The sequence below is a fragment of the Diaporthe amygdali genome (genome assembly GCF_026229845.1).
Source record: "Diaporthe amygdali strain CAA958 chromosome Unknown NODE_24_length_778219_cov_64_757418, whole genome shotgun sequence".
Classification (NCBI taxonomy): Eukaryota; Fungi; Ascomycota; class Sordariomycetes; order Diaporthales; family Diaporthaceae; genus Diaporthe; species Diaporthe amygdali.
The window spans coordinates 650,584-671,202 of record NW_026517044.1 but is presented as its reverse complement, the minus strand read 5'-3'; the positions used below and the strand labels follow the sequence as shown (position 1 = coordinate 671,202).

Genomic DNA, 20,619 nt, shown 5'->3' with positions numbered 1-20,619 from the left:
ATGCATTGGACAGCGTCAACGGCTGTTCTTAAATAAAGAGGTCTCCCAACTCTCGACCGGAATGCACATCTTCTCAATTCTTACACAGTCAATCTACGTCAGTTCTCACACGACACAAATCCCCAAGTGGTTAAATACGGGATACCGCAACACGGTCAAGACAATCAAGTACAATCACTTACGACAAACCCAAAAATTGGAAGTGGTACCGAGGAAGACAATCCCATGGCCAAAGGACAATACAATCGACGAGAACCGCGTGCGGCTGCGGGATTACTTGCAGGGGAAGGGGGCAGATACTGTGTTGGACGACAAAAGCCAGATGAGCAAAGTCCGTGGCCCACCCCGAGGGAACTGTGATCTGTGCTACTCACTTATGAGTGTATGTCAATCCCCCCCTCTTTCTGTACACAGCGTAGGGAACAGAAGTCTGACCGAGGCTCTTATCTTAAAATAGACAGACAAGTGCGACTACAATCCGGGTACCCTCAGCTGTTGGCGATGTGAGGCGTTCAACCGGCCCTGCACGTGGACTACCAAAGCTGATGGGCCTGGCTCAACCAACTCGTCAGGCCTAAGCAAGGCTACGATCGACTTGTTGGCATCCGGGGGCCCCTTGGAGGGCCTCGGTATACCAGCCGCGTTCCACCGCGCGGCAAACCTAGCGAAAGAACCACAGGGAATGGTGTGGAGGATCGAGCCTCCGTTTGCGATGGGCATCGAATCAGACGTGGCTGAGGAACAAAGGGATGCCCCCTCACCAGACATGGACGATATGGAGGGTAGCGATGAAGATGAGTAGGTGAGTGGTGATGGCGTGGCATAGACAGCCAAGCATACAGAGGAAGGGGTGGGTGGCTCTGAGAGATGACTGGGCAACACCAGGCTATTGCATTGCTAGGCTAGCAAACCAATTTGATCGATGACTTCCAAAAACACAAGCCACTCAACCAACATGCCATGTAGATTGACGTGAGGGGTAGCGCTCTGTTCCTGAGCGCATTGTGAGTAGTTACAAAGGCGAGAAGACTGTCTCGATGGCTATCACGGCATCGTCGGTCCACCCGCTTTCAAACAACCTATGTTCCATGCAGAGGACTCCAGGACCATCGACTTGTGCCACTTCGAAGGTCACTATTCGGAAGATTCATTGGGTGTCAGTATTGCCATGCTGCCAGACCTGTAAATGTCAATGCACGCTAGCCAAGGACTCTATGAATTACGACATGGCCTGGCGCATATTTGGAGCTTAACATGCACTAGGCGAAGACGGGGCAATCAAACAAGAGTCAAAAAAAGACAGCAACCAAGAAAAAAAAGGTAGTTTCACATCTTGATGATGTGTATGTGCCCCTTGAAGATATTAGAATATGAAATTCATGAAGCAGAGGAGCACACAACTTACCCAGGCTGAGTCGAACAACCGATCTTCGCATTACAAGTGCGACGCCTTACCACTTGGCCATAGGGGCTTGAGAAAAATCTTGAAATATTAAATTATAATCCTAGGATGATTGATTTCTTAGTTTCAGCAACACGATGCAATTTGGTATTCTACCAGTATTATCATATAGTCATCGCCTCGGTCCAGATAAGTGTTTAAGAGATAGTTAATATCCCCAGCAGTTTATGATTTATAATTTAATTAGGTCTGAATGTAACTGATATGAAAGCGGGGCTGGAACCAGGAAGATTGTTCTCAAGAGTCACAGAGTCAAAATAGCTTTTCTCAATCAAGGTCCAAGCGTGGCCTTTGAAACTGGTTCTCCCCATATACAGCGGTATATAAGACCACTGATTACACTTTGTTAATGACTGATATTCTCAACAAACGCCCCCTATAAAGCTATAGAGTATTACAATACCTAGAATGTTAAAGTACTATATGATATCCCATTTGAAATATGTCCGATTGGAAACTTGATGCTAGAAAGTTGTTCCGCTGAGACAACTTCTCCCAAATATTAAACTTCATGCGACCCCCTATGGAATACCGTGGTATCGAAGGCTTCCATTAATAAAAACCGGACCTGAACTTTTGAAACCCCTGTGGGCTATAAGCAATGTTCTCTGAGCCTATACACTTGTGTTTCATATTTCTCTTTTCGAACCTGGAGGAAGTCAGATTAATATACGTGGAAACCATCATTCAGGTGCCCCATTGCACCTCACACCTAGAATACTGTTCCTTACTTTTCCCTGTTATTTACTGTGATAAATTAGATGGCATCCGCCTTCATATATAGCTTCCTACGATATTACATACCTAGACCTGCGACTATCTTCCGTTTCCCATATTGATAGTATTCTCGATCAAGGAAAACTCACAGTCCCAAATTTTGTCACCTTCAGTACTTACCACACCACACCCCTCGTCCTCACGGTTTCACTCTCATCATGCTTCTTGACATTGACATTCTTCCATGCTAGCGCACCTGCGATAGCCACAGGTATGACGCATATGCTTGTGATGACCATATTCTGCTGAGCAGCCCAATATGCTGAGATTACAGCGTTCCGGATCGAACTGCCCATTGGATAGTGTTTTTGAGCATCCAGGGACCCGAATATGTCCTTAGCAAGGTGTTCACTGTCTTGCGGCAGTGCGGCTTCCAAGGCGCCTGGAAAGACATTCGACCAGATAGCTCCAGATATACCGAGACCTAGAGCGCCGCCGATATAGAGGAAGGCACCCCAAATACCGATGGCAACAGCAACGTCATCGTGCTCGATGCTGCTTACGGCTGACATCTGACTGGATGCTGTAAGAATTCTCTCCGAGATCCCGATGAAAGCTTGACACATGAAGAGCAGGCTAGGTGGAGTGTTAGGCTTGTGGAAAAATAACAAGAGCCCAGTAAATACTCCAAGCATCGGGCTAGCAAAAAGTGCCGGATATTTGTAGTTTCCAGTTACCCGAACGATGCTTGTGAATAGTTAGATGTTTTCAGGTTCAACACACAGGGTGTAGAATTTCGAGAGCTATAGAAGTAACTTACATGCCGAAAAGAGGTGCAGAGATTGCAAAGGCAAGAGGATAAGTGTTGGTGATATACCCAGCAGTGGTTATGCTCTGATTGTGAACCACTTGAAGGTATGAACCGTAATAAGCATCCCAGATGCCGACAGACCCAACAGATGCAAAGCCTACCAGGCAGCCCCCAAGTATGTTTCTGTTCCTCATCAAAGTCCAAGGCATAAAAGTCACGGTAGCAAACCATTTCTCCCAGACAACAAATCCGATGATGGTTGAAAGGCCTAACACGAGCATTGTGATGATTCTTGCGCTTTTCCAACCATTCTCGAATGTGGGAGCGAGGGTAAAGGAGAGAAATAACAAGCAAAGTCCGGCAGTGCTCAGAGTGATACCCGGGACATCAACTTCTACCACAAGGCTTCGAAGGGTTCGAAGCAAATTTCGTTTGGCACTGCTTTGGACGACGCCACTAGCCCGGCCCGCCGACTGAACGACACGGCTGGCACGAATGAGGACAATAGTAAGCGGAAGGCAAGTAGCCACCAGGGTGAGTGCCGAAGCGCCAAAAGCCCAGCGCCAGTTGATTTTAACATGAAGAAGCTCTGCAATATTTGGTGCCGCAAAACTAGTGGCTATGGTCGGGGTCACGTATATGCCGTAGACCAGAGCTGTGGAGGGTAATCGTTAGCGGAATTTCAAGCACTTCAGCGAAATAAGTTGGGGTTACAAGGGCAATGTTTAAAAAAGATGATATAGCGATAGTAGGCAACATGGTTGTTCCAACACAACTACAATAGTGCGAATACAAGATTTTGGTATCTGAACGAGAAAGTCAAAGCAAAAAAGAAAAAGAGGAAGTCATTTTTAGTACTCTTTCTGTTGCAATATATTCTTTTCTCCTCCCCATCCCTTATTTTGTTCACTTTGTTTTTCTTCCCTGTAACTACTTCGCTGCTTGCCAGTTGCGTGTATGCATTCATTTTACTTGTGACTCGACCATCTGACACAAAACTTGCAGACTCGAATCAACGCAAAATGAGTTTGTGTGGATATTACGAAAAAGTGAAACTGGCTTTATACCTACTTCTGTTTTTGAGGGAAGTCATGTCAGCCAAGAGGACTGTAAAAACGTAATCAATCGAGTTCCAGCCGATTCCATAAATAATCTGAGCGACGGCTGTTGTAGGAAGATTTTGAGCTAGCGCCTGGATGATGAGGCCCGCTATCATGAGACCTATCGCCAGCAGGAAGCCATGGACTCGACCGAATTTGTCGATGTATTTGGCCAAAGGCAACCTCGAAACGCCGCCCACAATTCTGGTTATCATGAGTAAGAGAGGAAGAAGGTGGTGACCGGAGAATCGCGATAGGACATATGGCGTCAGGCTGACAATGACAGTCCCCACGAGCAGAATAACAAAGCTGCTGATATATATGCTATTTTTATCTTGTATTAGATTGGCTGTCGATTCATAGATATGTACTTAATGTAGAGGGGTTCACACTCACAGTGAAAAGGCTGTCCAAAGCGCCCTTACAGTTAGGAAGACGGCTAAAGCTGGAGCCTTTTCATTTTCCGCCCTGGGAGAATTCATATTCTAGTAGTAATTATTATGAGGTCAAAGATGTGTTTTTCATCACTTATTGAAACAAAGGGAGGAGCAAGTCATGATTTTATCTTTCGATGGCAATACTATGAGTCCTTTTGGATAGAATACCTGTCTCCCTTGAAATCGGTCAAGTCATTGTAACGCAATCTGGGAAGACAGATCTGTTTAGTTTTGATTCTGCTAAGGTATTGACGCTACTGCAAATAAGGACTTTTAACTTCGGCCGGCGCGAAGGCGGCGCCCATTTGACGTGGAGCCGCTTCCTCAAGCACAGTCATAGTGTGTCATATGAGTCCGAGCCAAGGACTGGAGCTGGCTGAGCTACATAGCACCTCCGATATGCAGATTGGTAAAGCCCACCAAAGTGTCAACTGTTACTAATCTGAGGCTGTAGAGGTTTCATGGGATTATCAGTGAATCTAAGCCTGTTCAGCCACTGTTTGTCGGCAGAAAATAGCATGGTTTGATAGCACAGAAACACAGATGTTGTTGTGAAAAGAAACATGTGATACCTATTTGCTCATCTCCGCAGTCATCAAGATTCTTGGTATTCTACTCGTTTGCATTGTTTGTAACCGACAAAATATTGCTGGAAGCTTTTCATTAAAAGCCCTGGTGAGACTAGACAATTTATCACATGCTGCCTCTGGACTAAGTTTAGTTACGACCTGAAGGATTCGAGAGCAGTCACATTACATGTGAATGTAAACTGAAGGTGCGTAAGATCACACTGAATAGCTTCTCACCCCGGGTAAAGAGGGGTTCTTCGTATCCTTGGACGCATCTGAATGTTCTTGTACCTTCACCAAGCGCTAAATTTGGATGCCGAGTCTTTAGAAGCCTACGCCCAAGCACTAGGCAAATAGGTCATACAATTGTGAAGCATGCCAAAGCTGCTATTAGAAAATATTTGCTGGCAGCCGCAGGGAACCGAACGCTGCTATATCAGTACTATAAGAAACTAAAAGAGATATGTTAAAACGGCGAGTGGGCCACTCGCAGTTCCAGACGCAATCGTGCCCGCGAAAGGGAGAGAGTAACGTCACCATAGTACGATGTGTCTGTCCAAATAGAAATGAGCACATAGCTTTTGGTTCCTTCAGAAGTGGGCCATCTAATAATTATTTGCATCGGCTCGAAAAGCAGTGGTTATGGACTCGTTGTTTAACGCCACACCCACTGCTTCAATGCTAAACTATTCTGACATTCCGCTTTACAACATTACTTGGGCCGGGATGTTCCAGCTACTACATGGGGAGGCAAGTCACGTTGGGACTAAGACCCAGGCACTTTGACTGATCCTACTGATTGGACTTTCGCAACCACAACTTAGGTATGTATTGATATTGCAGCGGCTATTGCCAGGGCCAGAATCACAAAATAAGCCCAGTATCGCAATGCGGTTGAGATCTAGGACAGCTTGACTAAAGGAGCGGCGCTTTGTATCTGGGTGACGGAAAATGCCTTGAGTATCAAGAAATTCAAGAATGTTGACTGAACTGACTGTGTGCAATAATTAACTACTTTGTCAGTGGCGGTAACGAACGTGGCTATGTACCCCTGACAGATATTTGAATTGGACAATGACATTCAATCAACCTTTCCAAATACGCGAACGCCATGTCCTCTCCAAGTGATCGGAATAGTTGCGCGGTGGTTCCGTGCTTCGAGTCCCTCACTTCGATTCTGTTGGCTTCGGACCTTCCAAGCCACCGCTGCCCCCGCTCCCCCCTGAACCACCACCAGACCCTCCGACACATCCTGGATAAAAGATCATTGTTTTAATCGCTGCTTTTTGCACAGTCAGTGTAACCCAGGCCGTAGTGAAATTGCATGGACTCAGCCAGTAAGGGGTTCGGAGCACTGACTCACGCAAATGAATAGGTCAAATGGGCTTGACAGACTTGTAGTTCCTGATGGTGCATTTTAACAGCCTCCAAGAGAGCAAAACTGGCTTCTTTTTGAAGTAGCTTGAAACAACTTTCTTGGTACTATTGACAGAAGGATCTATGCCATGGTACCGTACAGGCTGCCGCACTTGGGTGACAGTGCACAATGAAACAACAAAGCGAAAGCGAAGGAATCTTCGGGTCTTGAGATTATTGTGTACTCTTTCTGTTTGCATTGGCTTCACGGCGCAATAGACTTACGTGGCCTTTCACAAGACAGTGGATCATGGCGGATGATATGGGACACTATGATCTTGTATTCCCGTTTCTTGATATATATTGGACACTGCTGGAATAATTACGATCCAGAAATCCACATAAGTAGGACGGGTACGACGAGTGCAACGTCCGATCCAGAGCTCAGACGGGCATGAGGCACATACCCACACAAATCAGGTAATGAAATAGGGTACTACAAACACGACAATGTGATCAAAAGGTGCTGTTGTGGACAAGTCTAACGTATTATTGCGCTTCAGTTTAGGTAGCAATCGCTAGAGCTTATTGTCGACCTGTTTTCAGAAAGCGGGCAATGTTACGCCCCTGACACAAGTCCCACGCCAACTCTTTCACAGTGCCGTCATCAGCTCTCAAGAGTTTGATCAGATATGCTCGATAGTTGGTCATCTCAAAAAACCAACCATTTTTTAACCATGCGTCTCTGGACCGGGGGGCAAAACTATAGACGTCATCTTGATAATAATCCAGAGACATCGCCGTTTCTTTGCGAGAATTGAGCAGCATTTGAAGACTCTTACACGCTTTATTGTAAGCGAGAGTCACAGTTACCCCATAGCCGCAATACTGTCCCACCGCGTCCTCATGTGATGGTTTCAAGGCAGTCGTATTCCGATGTTTCAACCAATCCGACAGCATGTTCTCGAATCGTTGCTTCTGATACCGGCACTCCCTCTGAGCCATGGGCAAAATGCACACTCTCGGTGTGAGCTCAAAAAGCTCCTGTGTCATCACAGCTGCGGTGAAATCACTGGGGTCTGCGTAATTGATGCCGCTGCTGAGGACCACAATAGCACTCCGTGTCTGTGGGAAGAATCGCACCGCTGCAGTACCATCGCTGCTTGTGCCCATTGCTTGGTAGGAAAGAATCTTTCGGGACGTTTGTCCTAGCACGTGAGCATTTATGTACTCCAGATCAGTAGCGAAGGCGCCGTTGGCCAGTGTCTGGTTGCAGTTACCCCAGTGTATCATCCGATGAGGCAGGACGACTTTGAGCCAACCAAGGTGAAAGGCTGCGACATTTTCATCTGCACTCCTCGCCGGCCATTGCCAGTAATGATCGTCCAGAATAGTATCGACTTGTTTCAGAGGAGTCGAAGTGTCCCCGTGGAAGGCGTCCATCATTGCTGAGCACCATGTCAACATATCTTTGACAGAACTGCGAATACCAAATGTTGCCAGCGTATGCGTTTTCTTTTCCGATGTCCATTCATGATTTTGAAGAATCCATGTACCATCATCCAAGCGAATCTCACCCAGCGCAACATTTCCACAGTTGAGCAATTGTGACTCGTATATGGCCGTCGCATTCATTCCCAGTGGCTCGAGAATACGATCCCTGACGAAGTCGGCGTAGCGCATTCCACTAATTCGCTCTATGGCCAATGCGACTAATGCATAGCCAATGTTGCTGTACTCGAAAGTCCGGTCGTAGAAAGATCCAAAGTTGTCGCCCGTGGGAGTACTGTTGGCCGAGAGCATGAAGTGTTCTGCATCCACTGTCAATGATCCCTTGGGCCCGGATATTGGGACCACATAATTAGTGATACCGCCAGAGTGGCGAAGAAAGTCCTTGAATGTGGCCACGGTTGATACTCGAGCGTCGTCTCTTGGCTGAAATTCGGGAATGTAGTTGCCAACAACGTCTGTCCACTTCACTTTACGTTCTGCCACCAGAATTCCCAACGCAGCAACCACGAAGGTTTTCGACACGGAAGCAATCGTGTACAGCGTCTCATCCGTAGGTTTTTCGCCTTTGGCTACGTCACGGAATCCGCAGCCAGCGGAAAAGATGACTTCACCTTCGTGAAGTACGCCGACCATAACGGAACTATTGCGGCATTCTCGAAGAATACACTCAACGTCTTCCATACCCTTTGATAGCCTCCTCAGAATCGTCTGATAATTTCAGCTCCCATAAAAAGACAGAAATTCCACACGATTTTCTTACCTCGTCTGAAGCTGCCATTGCGTGTGGAAAAGGCTGACGTGAAAGAAGGCTACTAGCGAAAGTTATAGTAGGTGAACAACAGATCCTTGATTTGGTGTTAGAAGAGTGCTAGATCTGAATAGTGTTCCCCAAGCCATGCAGTCATTGAATCGTAAACGCCTTAGACTCTTTATTTGAATAATTAATGTATGTCAATGGCCCTGATAGCAGGTCGCCGAATCGTAATATATCCGCAGAGATTGCCTGGGAGACTTGAGCCTGCTTCGTGTGAGCTCACCCTTGGTCTGATTTCTGCGGCTTGCCGGATTATGCCAGGTAGCACATGAGGCACGTCGCCTGACATCCGTAAAAATGAGAGCATTGTTGTGTCTGATTATTTCGTAGTACCACCTGTTTGCTTGCATTGATGATAGCCGTCTCCTTTAAGCTACACCCTCCTGTTTTGGGGATGTTAAGTCCTGCTGCGAAGTCACATGTATTGTTATGGATCATACTGCCCGTATGCATGATGCAATAATAGTTATCGATATACAAGGCTGTGCCGTGCACCAAGTAGGTCTTCCTCCTCACGTGCAAACCAAGCAACAGAAAGTCCCGAAGTCCACGTCCTTACTCGGCTGCTTCTTACTAGTAGGAGCCCATCGCTCAACGTGGTCCAGCATGCCCCCATTAATCAGCAGTATTTCCCGTAGCAGACTGTCTCTGACCATCCAAACTATTGACAACAAGATGGACTTCAAACAGTATGCTGGAGATATTAGCACAAGGGGCGCTCGAAATTCATGTTCGCACCGTGCTAGACCGTGACAAGCATAGCGGCCGCTTGCTGTGCCCATATCGCCACAGGCATTTGTGTCTGCCATTCTGCTCCTGGGCCGAGGTCGTGGTCTATATCATGTTCGAGTAGAAGACGAACAAAAACGTTATATTGAGCATCCTTTGCTACGTGCAGGTAGAGGAGCAGAGGGGCTGCGTTTGCTTCTTGTGAGGGCATGGGGCTGAATGCTAGCGGGGACCTCTACAGTAGGCTGGGATTCACAGGGCCCTTGTTGGTAGGCTTATCTTATCGGCTCACCGCCGTACTATAAATAGTTTCAAGAGCACGCGCGCTGCTGCGCTGCCTCTGTCTTTCTTTTGGGTAGGCGAACCTCAACAGAAATCAATGAATTTCTACAGCCAAATTGAGCCTTCCTGCTGTGACGACGTAGGGAGCGTCTCACTTCTGAGGAGTCCTGGAAAAAGCTTAGTTAGCAGCTCTTTGGTACTCCAGATAGTAGGCCGAGAAAGCCTTTTCCTAGGAAACCTAATTGAGACATTCTCTTACCCTCTACAATTCGTATTTTAAACATCGATAATTTTACATGAAATATTATGATTGAAACTTGCTTAGACTTAATATATTTTATAGAATATAATTATAATCTTATGTAAAGCCTGTTAAATAGTTGCTTTCATAGTTACAAGTAACTAATAAGCGAGTAATTCTGTGCCCGTGAACGGAAATAAGATACAATCTCAAAATAGCTTTTCATGCTCGTTCACCCAAAGGACCTCATGCCAAACAGACTCTTCGCAAATACATAGGTCCACTCACACACGCTACACGTGGACTGCAGCGTAGTGGGTCGCCTATGCAGATAGACGGCCAGGCATCGATCAACTTTCCCGTTCAATACCGCAAATCCAATGTTTTCTTCCTTTCTAAGCTGCTCGACAACCCATTAACACCACGTTTGATTGTCGTTGCCTTGCTCAGGCACTTAAATTGTTATGCGGTCACAACTGTCATAATGGCAGAAGTCTCAGCATCCATTTCATGTCCAATTTGCGGCCAACAGAGGTGTGACGCTGCTCCCAGTGTCGAAGACCTCCGAATTCAGCTTTACAATCGATATGGAGGTTCGGGTGCTGATCGTAGGATCGACGAGGCCGAGCACAATGATTACTTCCGGGGTACATGCGAACAGTGCAACTTAGAAACTGCTCGACACAATCAACAGCAACTCTTGTGCCCTCTATGTCAGCATCTTCGACTAAGACATTTTTTCAAGTGCATCTATGGCAAGCAACGTTTTTTTGGCCTGAAAATACGCCTCGGATCCCTCCAAGAAATCCACAGTCGTCGACTTACCTGTGTATTCTGCCAATTTCTCTACACAGCGATAACTACGCATTGGAAAGCTGAATATGATGAGATACCTCCCCAAGATGGCCCAGCAGCTGGTGCCGCAGCTGTATTTCTACGGCACTCGTCGAAGCGGCAAATCTTGGTGGAGCATGGGAGCAATTGCACTCGCATAAGCCTTCTTCTATTTAAAGAATCTGCCAGCATTCCTCAGCTTGTTGTAGGTCAAGACGGCATCCGGTTCCGTGGTGCCCCTGTGGTCGGCTCAAGGTTCTCTTGGGATATGATCAGGCAATGGATTTCGGAATGCAACTCCGAGCATGATCACGCCAAGGACATGGTTCATCATCTAGCAAGCCCCCTGCCCCAAGGATTCATGGTTATCGATGTTGTGAACGGCTGTGTCGTGAATGCGCCTCCAGAGTGTCATTATATCGCTCTCAGTTACGTGTGGGGACAGCTTCATAACGACGACGTTATCGCCACTTCGAAAACCTTGGAATCTTTGAGGCAGCAGCACTCTCTCGGGCAACGGAATCTACCAGCCACTATCTGGGACTCCATGACAGTATGCCAGGCTCTCGGTGTGCAATTTCTTTGGGTCGATCGTTTGTGCATCATCCAGGATGGTGAAGCCCAAAAGATGGAGCAAATTAGAGCTATGGATGCAATCTACTCACGAGCGGCCTTCACGATCTGTGCGGCCAGTTCTTCCAGTTCTGATTCCGGCCTTCATGGTGCAAAGGATACGCCTCGCACGTTTTTTCAAGGACACGTCAAAATCAACGATTTTGAAGTCAGGGTGCGACTACCCGATAACTTCGCTTCGAGGTCCCAAACCTGGTGGAAACGGGCTTGGACTTGCCAGGAGCTTTTCCTGTCTTCACGGAAGCTGATCGTCAGCCCCTGGCAAATCTCTTTTCATTGCCCCAGGAACATCGAGTTTGAAGAGGGAACGACGGGTTTTGGAGGCGGACTATTTAGTGCAAAGTCCAGCGCTTTTGAAACATATATGGACTTTATATCCCAATATAACCAGCGCGAACTCACAATTAAAGAGGACATCTTCAACGCATTTCAGGGCCTTTTCAAACGGGCGTATGGGAGTCTCAAATACTCCATCCACGGACTCCCAGAACCGGACTTCGACAGTGCCATACTATGGGATGTTTCCCCGATCAAGCCAGAGGATGTCGACCCCGACCCCATACGTAGGCCACCTCCCAGCGCATCGCAAGATCTAGCTCAGGGCGGCCTTGGCCGGCACAGGCAACGCATCCCCCGACAGAGCGACCGTGTTGTTCTTCCTAGTTGGTCGTGGGTACAGTCGCGGGGGTATGCAACGTGGATCGGAACGTTGTTGCGAAGCACTTCGACTGGACGCGGTGACGCTGCCAGAATCATTGCATCACTGGCTCGATGGAATATTGTGGAACAGGGCGCTGAAAGACCTCGAGCTATACTGGCCCAGGGAAGCATTGGAAGAGAAGAGGACGAGAACAGATGGCAAATATACGCATGGAGTGCATGGGCCAAGAAGTGTTTGGAGGAGGACCTGCCAAGCGAACTGCAAGATGCAAGCAATCTGTCCCGTTTGAAGGAAAGAGTCGTGAAGAGATGGCCAACATACGCCGACTACTGGCAGGACGCCCTTGCTTCACCCAGTCCTTGGATCTGCGGCACCGCTGGCGAGATCGCGCTCGCTAGGGAGAAGCCTGGCAGAATAATACTTCGCTCAACTTTGGCGACACTCCGACTCGATTATCGAGACTGCTGCCTGCGATCTCCGAATGGTGAACCTGTGGGTATCTTGGTGGATCATCATAATTGTGAACAGATGATGGGCAAGAAATGGACCTGTGCGGCCTTGGCAAGTGGCCCAGCGATCTCCCAAATGCTGAAGGTCGTTACGAAGGCAAATGATGACACATGGGGGCATGGCCGTAAAGCTGGTGCCAATCTATCAAGTGAGCCTTTGTAAGTGTACGTTACGATTGTGCCTGATAATATGCGACGCTGATGCTATGGCCAGACGCTACAACCTTTATGCTGACCACTCTTTCGAACTCGGAGTGAGGCCGGGGGTAGCGCCATATGTATACCCACCTCCCGATTGTACAATATATGATGACAGCGGACATCCTCTTTGGCCTCCGCCAGCTATATATTTGATGTTGCTTAGCCAGGATGGTGGTATTTTTCGCCGTGAGGCTATTGGTCATGTGTTGTTGAATGAGTGGGCTAAACTGCCTTCACAGTTTCGTACAATTGTTTTAGAATAGCTTGAAAGTATGGCCTTTAAGAATTACAGGCTCTTTGTTGATATTGGAGTTTCCAAGGGGGGACGAGAGTTTGTATACATTGTCACGGCATAGCTGTACCCCGCGTGACGGTCATCAAGTCAGCAGAGGCCCGCTATTGCTTTAGGAGGGCCTCTAGCCACCGCTGTTTGGCCCTTTCTTTCCTCAACCATCCACACCGTATTCCGTACAGCTCAGCTTAGTTCTTCTATTCTCAATAACAGGCGGTTAAGCAGGGTTGTCCCTTCGATTGCCACCGTTGTGACATAATAAAAGTTTACTCTGGTCACTACTAGATCACGAACGCGACTATCGACGCCGTCCATGGGCAAATGAGTAAGCAGCCTCCTGCTACGCTACCAAGCATAGACGACCTTCCGCTGCGTTCTCAAGCGCACCCTACTCTACGGACACCACGAAGCACTCTGTCACCATCGAGTCGATCAATCAAGTTGGCCCGGTTCGAAGAAGAGCCCCGGGGCACCGCGCGCTATTAGGTGCGCTTCGTCAACGAGATCATCACCCGACCAGCGCACCGAGACAAAGCTGAGCCGCCGCTCTACTATCGTCGACCGCACTACCCTGATTAGCGTTGAATCCGAGACCATCATCATGACAAACACCGGTGATGGTAACGAAGCGGAGGGCATTGTCTTGAGAACACCTACGAAGACTACTGTGCAATCGCCCCCTTATTTATGTTCAAGAGTCTCTTTGTGCCTATCTAGGCTGGCAACAGAGGCTCGCACTGGGGCGCGTCGGAGTGGTCGATCATCATGAGGTCTTCGTGAGTTGCTTGGGTGGCTGTTTTTGGTTGACAAGTGCGTGTTGTACGAGGGTCGTTCGGACTGAAAAGACTGAGGTTATCTCGCACAAAATACTGGTACGTACTTTGTGGGTCTTGAGCATCAACGTCAGTGCAGTGGATTCATGTCATGGCATGAGGGCTGTGATCGAATTTGTAGTGTACTGTAGCTGTTGATTAAAAAACTGATGTGCAACAGAGTTGCAAATCTATTTCAGTCTGTGTTAGCCATTGCTTGCTAGCGTAGTGCATATGCGATAGTACGACGAGGTTGGCCAGTTCAGGCGGACGACGTCGAGCAGGAGCAAGGGGACCGCAATATAACAGAGCTTAATCACGTTCGTGGAGCTCGGCAGCGTTTGAGTGAAGCAGATAGTTACGCCTCCTCAAGCGTCGATGTTGAATTCTCCATCTACAGGTCGTCCAGACTCGTCTTGCTCGGTCGATACGTGCAAGACTGCATCAAGATCAAGGGACGACGTAGGTCAGGTCACAATCAGAAGCAAGAGCCAGTCGCCAGGCGGTCTCGAACAGGGGGTGCGGGAACTTACATAATCACGCTAAACTCTAAACTTTAACCCCTGTAGTCGCGCTAGACCACCGATGACAACCGAGAAACTGAATGCCGCGTCTCATCTCAGCTTGCAGCCAGCATCGTCAACCAGACCTTCCCTTTGCTCAACTTTCGCAAATTCACCGGCTTGCTCCTACCTCCTTGCTCGCATCAACTGGTTGAGCTCTACTCACTGAAGACGCACTTCCCAAATCAACCATGTCTGACGAATCCGACAGCGAGGAGCATTACTACAGTGGCTCCGAGGAAGGTGACGAGTCGCACGAATCCGACTCTGATGACGCCAACCACGGTTTGCTCGACCTGGAGGCTTCTGAAGCGAGTGATGAGCCAGCGTCCGACAGCGACCAATCATCCGATTACGGCAGCTACGTCGAGGACTTTCCCAAGTTCATGCAACTGCCGCCCGAGATCCGCGAAATGGTCTGGAACGCCTTCTGCCCAGATCTCGAAGCGGAGTCGCGCGTCTTCGAGCTCCACCTGCAAACGATAATCTCACCTCCGGGCGCAGTCCATCTGCCCCTGATCGTGCGCGGCGTCGTGCCCGGTGCACAGCTGGAGGACCAGACCGCGCCGATGAGGGCCCTCATGGCCGTCCACCGCGAAAGTCGGGCCCTTGGTCTCAAGTCGGCACCTCACGAGCTCTCACTGTCGCAAGGTGAACTCGTGCGTTACCACGAAGAGCGAGACGTCCTGTTTGTTTCGTGGCAGCAGGAGGTTCTCATGCGTGGGATAGCTCTACGATTCCAGGAGTTGGGCATCTCGGCCCAGAACCTCGCCTTTGAGAACGACCTGATCCTCGGTTGCGTTGATGATCTGGTAGACCTTGTGTACCTGCTTCCTGAATTGAGAAGGCTCTTCCTCCTCGAGGAACAGATTGATCTGGACGAATCCGGCATATCTCCTCGAGAATATGCTTGGGCCGGTTCACACAACGTCCACAAATACCGTGTGGACGTTGAGGAAGAGGGTGAGGCAGGATTGATGTCACCAGTCAGCAGGATTTTCTGTTGGCCTGATCTTGACAATAATCGCGAGTTCGCCCAACAAAACATTTGTAAATCTGACGAGAACTCGTGGTGGGCAGAGACCACTGGCGAGTGTCGTCGCCGCTTAGCAGACCCTCTGGCTGACTCACGAGAGTTAAATGACAGTGACTTCCCGGATGAAGAGAAGACTGAGGCTATTAATCGACTTCAAAATATCGAAGTTTGGCCTATGATCAGATTTAATTTTAGGGAGGGTTTGCGGCGACTCATGCAAATGGAAGCTTGGAATCGATCCTGGGACGAATGGCCAAATGATTCGGAGGGCTCGTATGACGACACCGAAGATGAGTATGAGAGCGATGGTATCGACGACGCTCCCATCGATGACTCTACTTCTGAGGAGGAGGAAGACGACTTGCTTGTTCACCAATTCGACCAGGAATCGGGATCTGCTCCAGACTCCAGCCATTTGCTCGACAACACCTCTGAAATTGAGGGACTACCTCCAGCAAATTTCTCGAGCGACGAGGAGGATGAGAACCAAGGAGAGCCCGGCACGAACACATCTGGTTCGGAAAACGAGTCGGGATCACAAACTCGCGCCGCTCGCCCAAAACGGCGGGTCGTAGAATCTGACTCCGACGAGAGTGCTACAGAGACGGAGCAGTCTCCCCGACGTTCCAAGCGGCAAAGGCGTGCGATTCATGCGGAATCAGATGATGACGAAGAAGGATCATCGGATGTGGAGCCGGTGAGAGGAGCGAACAGGCGTACACGGGCTCTGCCCGCCGAATCCGAGGACGAAGACGGACAGGATGACGACGAATCACCACAAACCTCCCGTGCTGGCCGCAGACGCGTTCGTGTAAATAATGTTGACTCGGACGATGACGACGAGGAAGAGGAAGAGGTCCAACAGCCCTCTCGTGGCAGGAAGCGGCGCGGACGAGCTGTGCAAGTTGAATCCGACCAGGAGGACGAGGATGGAGAGAGCGATTCTAAAGGCGGCGGTGCCAAGACTCAAGCGGCTGGTTCTTCCGACGAGGAGGATGAGGATAGCTCAGATGAGGACGACGATGATCCACCACCGCCGAAGCGAATGTCCCTTGCGGACAGACTTCGCATGGAGAGCCGAGCAGCCCGGCCACGGCACTTCGACGACAACGATGACTCTGGGGCTGACGATGCGACCGGCGACGGCTACGGATACAGCGATGACCAGGAGGACGACGTGGACGAGTCAGACAGTGGCATGGTTATGGGTATGGCTGAGGAGTACGAGGGCGAGGATGGTGGGAGCGAAGAGGAGTATTGATCCCATAGAACCAGTGGTTGTAGATGGTTTGTGGGCTCTGGGACGTTCTGGGCACGGTTTTCTGACACATGTCGAGATACTCGGGCACAGTTGATGAGTTTTGGAAGATGGCTATCTGAGTAGACAGATGCATACGCGACAGCCTCATCTGAGGATGCAGCGTGCGAGACAGCACCATCAACGATGATCTCCCTTTTTGATACCCCGATTAAACTGCATCCTTGCCTGCCTGCGCTCTCCTGACTTGCCCGCATTCCTTGTGCGCATCTGCTTTTGCATATATCCTCGGTACCACATCCTCAAGACTGGCGGAATGCTCCCACTTGCCAAGCGGCTCCGTCGAGACATCTCTTCTCAAGCCACTAGTCACCAACCCGATACTCGCTCGGTATGTAACCGCAAGTTACAGCTCGTACTCGCTCTTGTGAACACCATGCTGGTTGCTGGCGTTCCGCAGGCCAGAGCAATCGTTGCAGTTGGAGCAGTTGATGAGGTCCTATTCGTGAATGCCAATGTAAGTAAAACGAAGCGTCCATAAGTCAAGAACCAATCGACGGATCAATTTTCGCTGGTATTTGTGCAAGCATCATGTATAGCACCAGAAGCACATGCATCTTCTGCAAAGGTGCAGACCAGCATTACTCGCATTACGGTTCTTCAAGCGTTCCTTGTTTGTGGAAACTTTCTCGGCGTCCCTCGTCAGCCCACTTGGGTTGACAATGTTGTTGAACTCCAACACAGCTTCTAATGTCGTTGCAGACGTAGGAGTCCTGCATTGGGGGTCGGGGTTGCCAGCAGAGAGCGCCGCCGGAGAGGTTCAAGGTGAATCAATGGGACTTGTGGGAAGGGGATAGAAGGAAACAGAAGGGACATTTCCGCTCACCGTGCAGTCCTTGCAATTGCTCGACTCAGTGCAATCCTATCGCCGGTGATTAGCTCGGTGCGGTTAGGAGGGTGAGATTGTGGCCGGTGCTCACGTCGCTGTCCTTCATGTTGCTGCAGTTTGTCAGTCGGTTGCATCCGACGCCTAGCCAAGGGCAAGTATGTCAGTAACGGGGTCTCCAATAGTATTACGCTGCTCTGAGCGGGCGCAGAGGCCAGGGAACCTACAGTTGCTGCTGTCTGTGCAGTCATAGCAGTCCTTCATGTTACTGCAATTGGTGTTTCCATTCTCGTCGGTAGTCATGGTGGGCTGTGTCTTTGAATGGGAAGAGGCGGGTAAGGTGTGGTGCTGTGGTGTCTTGGAAATGGCGCAATTGAGTTGACTGTTGAGCAAAGGGCTACGTTTGATGCTTATTTATCTCAGTGTTCCTGCTTGAAGGTGAATATTTCTTGGTCATATTCTCCGCACCTCTTGCAGAACGCCAGTTAGGACGGACGGTGATGTTTTGGCCCGTCTGACAGGCACATTCACTTGTGCTTCGCGTACTATGACGACATGCGACACCAACCCATTCACGGATGAAAGACTCCGGCGGCACACTCGACCGGTCGGATTGGTGGATAACCAGATGGACTATTTCGTGGAAGGATTCTCGCCTGCCAGCTCATTTGAGTCTTTGACGAATGGAGCTGTAAGCTCCCAACGCTTGGTCTTATCGGCACACAGCAGTGGATAGTGTAATATGGACTGCAGGACGGGACCCAAGCAGTGACTGGATGGCGTTGTTTAAGTTGCGAGTCTCAAGCCTCTCACCTTCCCAAAAGTGAATGGTTCACGGCCACTGGGTAGAGTAGACTCAATTCAGGCATTACTATGCGCGAGTTATTCTTGTCAACCCAGCTCAACCGCCCGCGTCACGCCGTCTGTGGCAACTAATTACCTAGGTACAGAGGAGTGGCCCCCAAATGGGCTCGCGAGATGCGTCCACAGCCTGCCTTTGACCAGCATGAACTCATGAGAAGAGCCTCATTAAGATTTCGCAGCAGTCGATCCTTGGGCTCGGGAGCTTGTGAAAAAAAAATGGTCGCCTATGTCTGGCCCAGCCTGCAGCAATAAATCAAACCCCAGCAGTTCTTCAATACCCGTCCAAATCCACGGAACCTTCTTTTACGAAACAAAAGACGTATACGTCGTTTGCCAGGTATTGTATCCCTCACTCTTTGGAACTCATAGAGGCTAGAAACTCGTTTGGCCAAAGTTGGAACCACCAGGCGTTTCGACGTCACTCAAACATTTAGAGAGATGCGGTCTTCTGGCGGGATGCAAGCGGACTTGTGATTCTTCCAATGAGCTCTCTGACAAGCCTAGCCAACAAGAATTCATTAGCCATCGCCCTGTTACTGAATATTGAGAGAGACCCATTCGGTTGCTCACCACGTTGCAGTACCAAACTCTCTTGCACTTGGAGCACTGAAGAAGTGTCTCCTCGCCAGAATCCGCTGCGATCTTGCCACAATTGTAGCAGCTGCTTGTGATCAGTATGTCTTGTACCGTTTGGGAGCAAAACGGGGACTCACCTCGGCTCTTGGAAGCTCCGAGGAATGCCAGGTTTGTAGTTTTCAAGTGCGGCGAGGAATTGCACCTTACCAGGGTGTCGAAAACCCCGATCATCATAATCAAGAGCGGCTGCCAAAAGCGCCGACGGTGAACGCAGGGCAGGATTGTTTCTCAGCACAGGTTTCAAGCCATCACGGCTTGGGATCTCAGGCACAAGTTCGCGGAGGTGATTGAAATCGTCATCCTTGATCACAGCTCCAGCTCGCATCATGATGGCACCGACGATGATGATGCGGTACTTGCCCTTACGCTCGTGCTCTCTCTGGCGGAAGAGCTTGAACAGCTCATCGCCGATTCCGCTGTTGAGGGTGCTGCGAGACTTGGAAACGAAGCCCTCGAGCTCCTTCTTGTACTCGTCCGTCTTGTAGTGGGCCCTGGCGTCGGGGGGAGCGCACATGTCTGTCTGATGGATCAAAGGAGAGAGCTGGAGGTCCTTGTCGTCACTGTCACCGAAGGCTTTGTTGATCTCCAGAGCGATGTCCAGATCCTGATCGCCCTCGAACAGGCGCATTCCCCAACGACCCATTTTGTCAGTGGTTGCGTCCGACTGGACGAATATCAAGATTGAGAAAGTCTGGATGGAATAAAGGCTAGAAACGAGGGTGTGTGGTCAGTCATTCAGTAGTGACTGATGGTTAGAACAACTTGGGCTGACAGCGTGCTGTTGGGCGAAATGGAGAGGAAGAAAGGGTCAGAGAGAGGCGACAGGCACATTGGGTTGCCTGTACTGAAAATTTGGAAGTGATGTCTGAAGGATATGGGAATGGTCAGATAGAGAGACTGCAACCTTTACTCTTGAAAATTGCACCCATTCAAATGCATGGCAAACCACTGAATCAAAGACCAGCCTCGCCCACCAGGCAGAGTCATATCTGGGACTCCAACTGCAAGCGCAGACTTGCCACGGTAAGGAAAGTAGCTTTGCACCAAAGCTTTGGCAGCAAGTACATACGTACATCCCGCGCCTGCCTTCCCTGGCTCAGACAGTTTTGGCCAACACTACCCCTTCCTTCTTTCCCTCCTTCCCAGAGCAGCCAACTTGTCCATATGAACTGGCAAAGCAGCCGTTCTTGCACCCGGGGTTGATAGTCTAGCGGCAACGCAGGACAGTCCCCTGAAGAAAATAAATCAGGCTCGCAACCTGAAGTCCAGCAGTTCAAACCTCAGGGACGCCTGAGGGATAAGGACAGCTGTGTGATAGACAGTACGCACTCGGTGGCCACCTTGAGGGCGGAAGTCTTTGCCATTTTTATCTACTGTGTTGGCTTTTTAGGTGCAGGTTGTTCA

The 20,619-nt window shown here is 49.4% G+C and overlaps 7 protein-coding genes across 7 annotated transcripts; 3 read left to right on the top strand and 4 right to left on the bottom strand.

Moving 5' to 3' along the window:
- Positions 1-61: 61 nt before the first annotated feature.
- J7T55_010826 (uncharacterized protein) lies at positions 62-802 on the top strand (the record flags this gene model as incomplete). The annotated part of the gene is made up of 2 exons (XM_053130936.1): positions 62-382; positions 458-802. The coding sequence occupies 2 exons, from the start codon at positions 62-64 to the stop codon at positions 800-802; spliced, it is 666 nt and encodes a 221-aa protein (XP_052991107.1).
- Positions 803-2,355: 1,553 nt separating this feature from the next.
- J7T55_010825 (major facilitator superfamily transporter) lies at positions 2,356-4,305 on the bottom strand (the record flags this gene model as incomplete). Its single annotated transcript, XM_053130935.1, has 3 exons — positions 2,356-2,815; positions 3,000-3,645; positions 4,062-4,305. 3 exons carry the CDS (start codon positions 4,303-4,305, stop codon positions 2,356-2,358), a joined length of 1,350 nt encoding a protein of 449 aa, XP_052991106.1.
- Positions 4,306-7,030: 2,725 nt separating this feature from the next.
- Positions 7,031-8,742, bottom strand: J7T55_010824 (uncharacterized protein; the record flags this gene model as incomplete). Its single annotated transcript, XM_053130934.1, has 3 exons — positions 7,031-7,048; positions 7,350-8,672; positions 8,725-8,742. 3 exons carry the CDS (start codon positions 8,740-8,742, stop codon positions 7,031-7,033), a joined length of 1,359 nt encoding a protein of 452 aa, XP_052991105.1.
- Positions 8,743-10,514: 1,772 nt separating this feature from the next.
- J7T55_010823 (uncharacterized protein) lies at positions 10,515-12,925 on the top strand (the record flags this gene model as incomplete). The annotated part of the gene is made up of 3 exons (XM_053130933.1): positions 10,515-10,677; positions 10,885-12,816; positions 12,882-12,925. 3 exons carry the CDS (start codon positions 10,515-10,517, stop codon positions 12,923-12,925), a joined length of 2,139 nt encoding a protein of 712 aa, XP_052991104.1.
- Positions 12,926-14,726: 1,801 nt separating this feature from the next.
- Positions 14,727-16,832, top strand: J7T55_010822 (uncharacterized protein; the record flags this gene model as incomplete). The annotated part of the gene is made up of 1 exon (XM_053130932.1): positions 14,727-16,832. The coding sequence occupies one exon, from the start codon at positions 14,727-14,729 to the stop codon at positions 16,830-16,832; it is 2,106 nt and encodes a 701-aa protein (XP_052991103.1).
- A 403-nt stretch (positions 16,833-17,235) lies between these two features.
- J7T55_010821 (uncharacterized protein) lies at positions 17,236-18,018 on the bottom strand (the record flags this gene model as incomplete). Its single annotated transcript, XM_053130931.1, has 4 exons — positions 17,236-17,328; positions 17,716-17,751; positions 17,810-17,859; positions 17,943-18,018. The coding sequence occupies 4 exons, from the start codon at positions 18,016-18,018 to the stop codon at positions 17,236-17,238; spliced, it is 255 nt and encodes an 84-aa protein (XP_052991102.1).
- A 1,079-nt stretch (positions 18,019-19,097) lies between these two features.
- Positions 19,098-19,858, bottom strand: J7T55_010820 (uncharacterized protein; the record flags this gene model as incomplete). The annotated part of the gene is made up of 3 exons (XM_053130929.1): positions 19,098-19,109; positions 19,168-19,240; positions 19,293-19,858. The coding sequence occupies 3 exons, from the start codon at positions 19,856-19,858 to the stop codon at positions 19,098-19,100; spliced, it is 651 nt and encodes a 216-aa protein (XP_052991101.1).
- Positions 19,859-20,619: the final 761 nt, after the last annotated feature.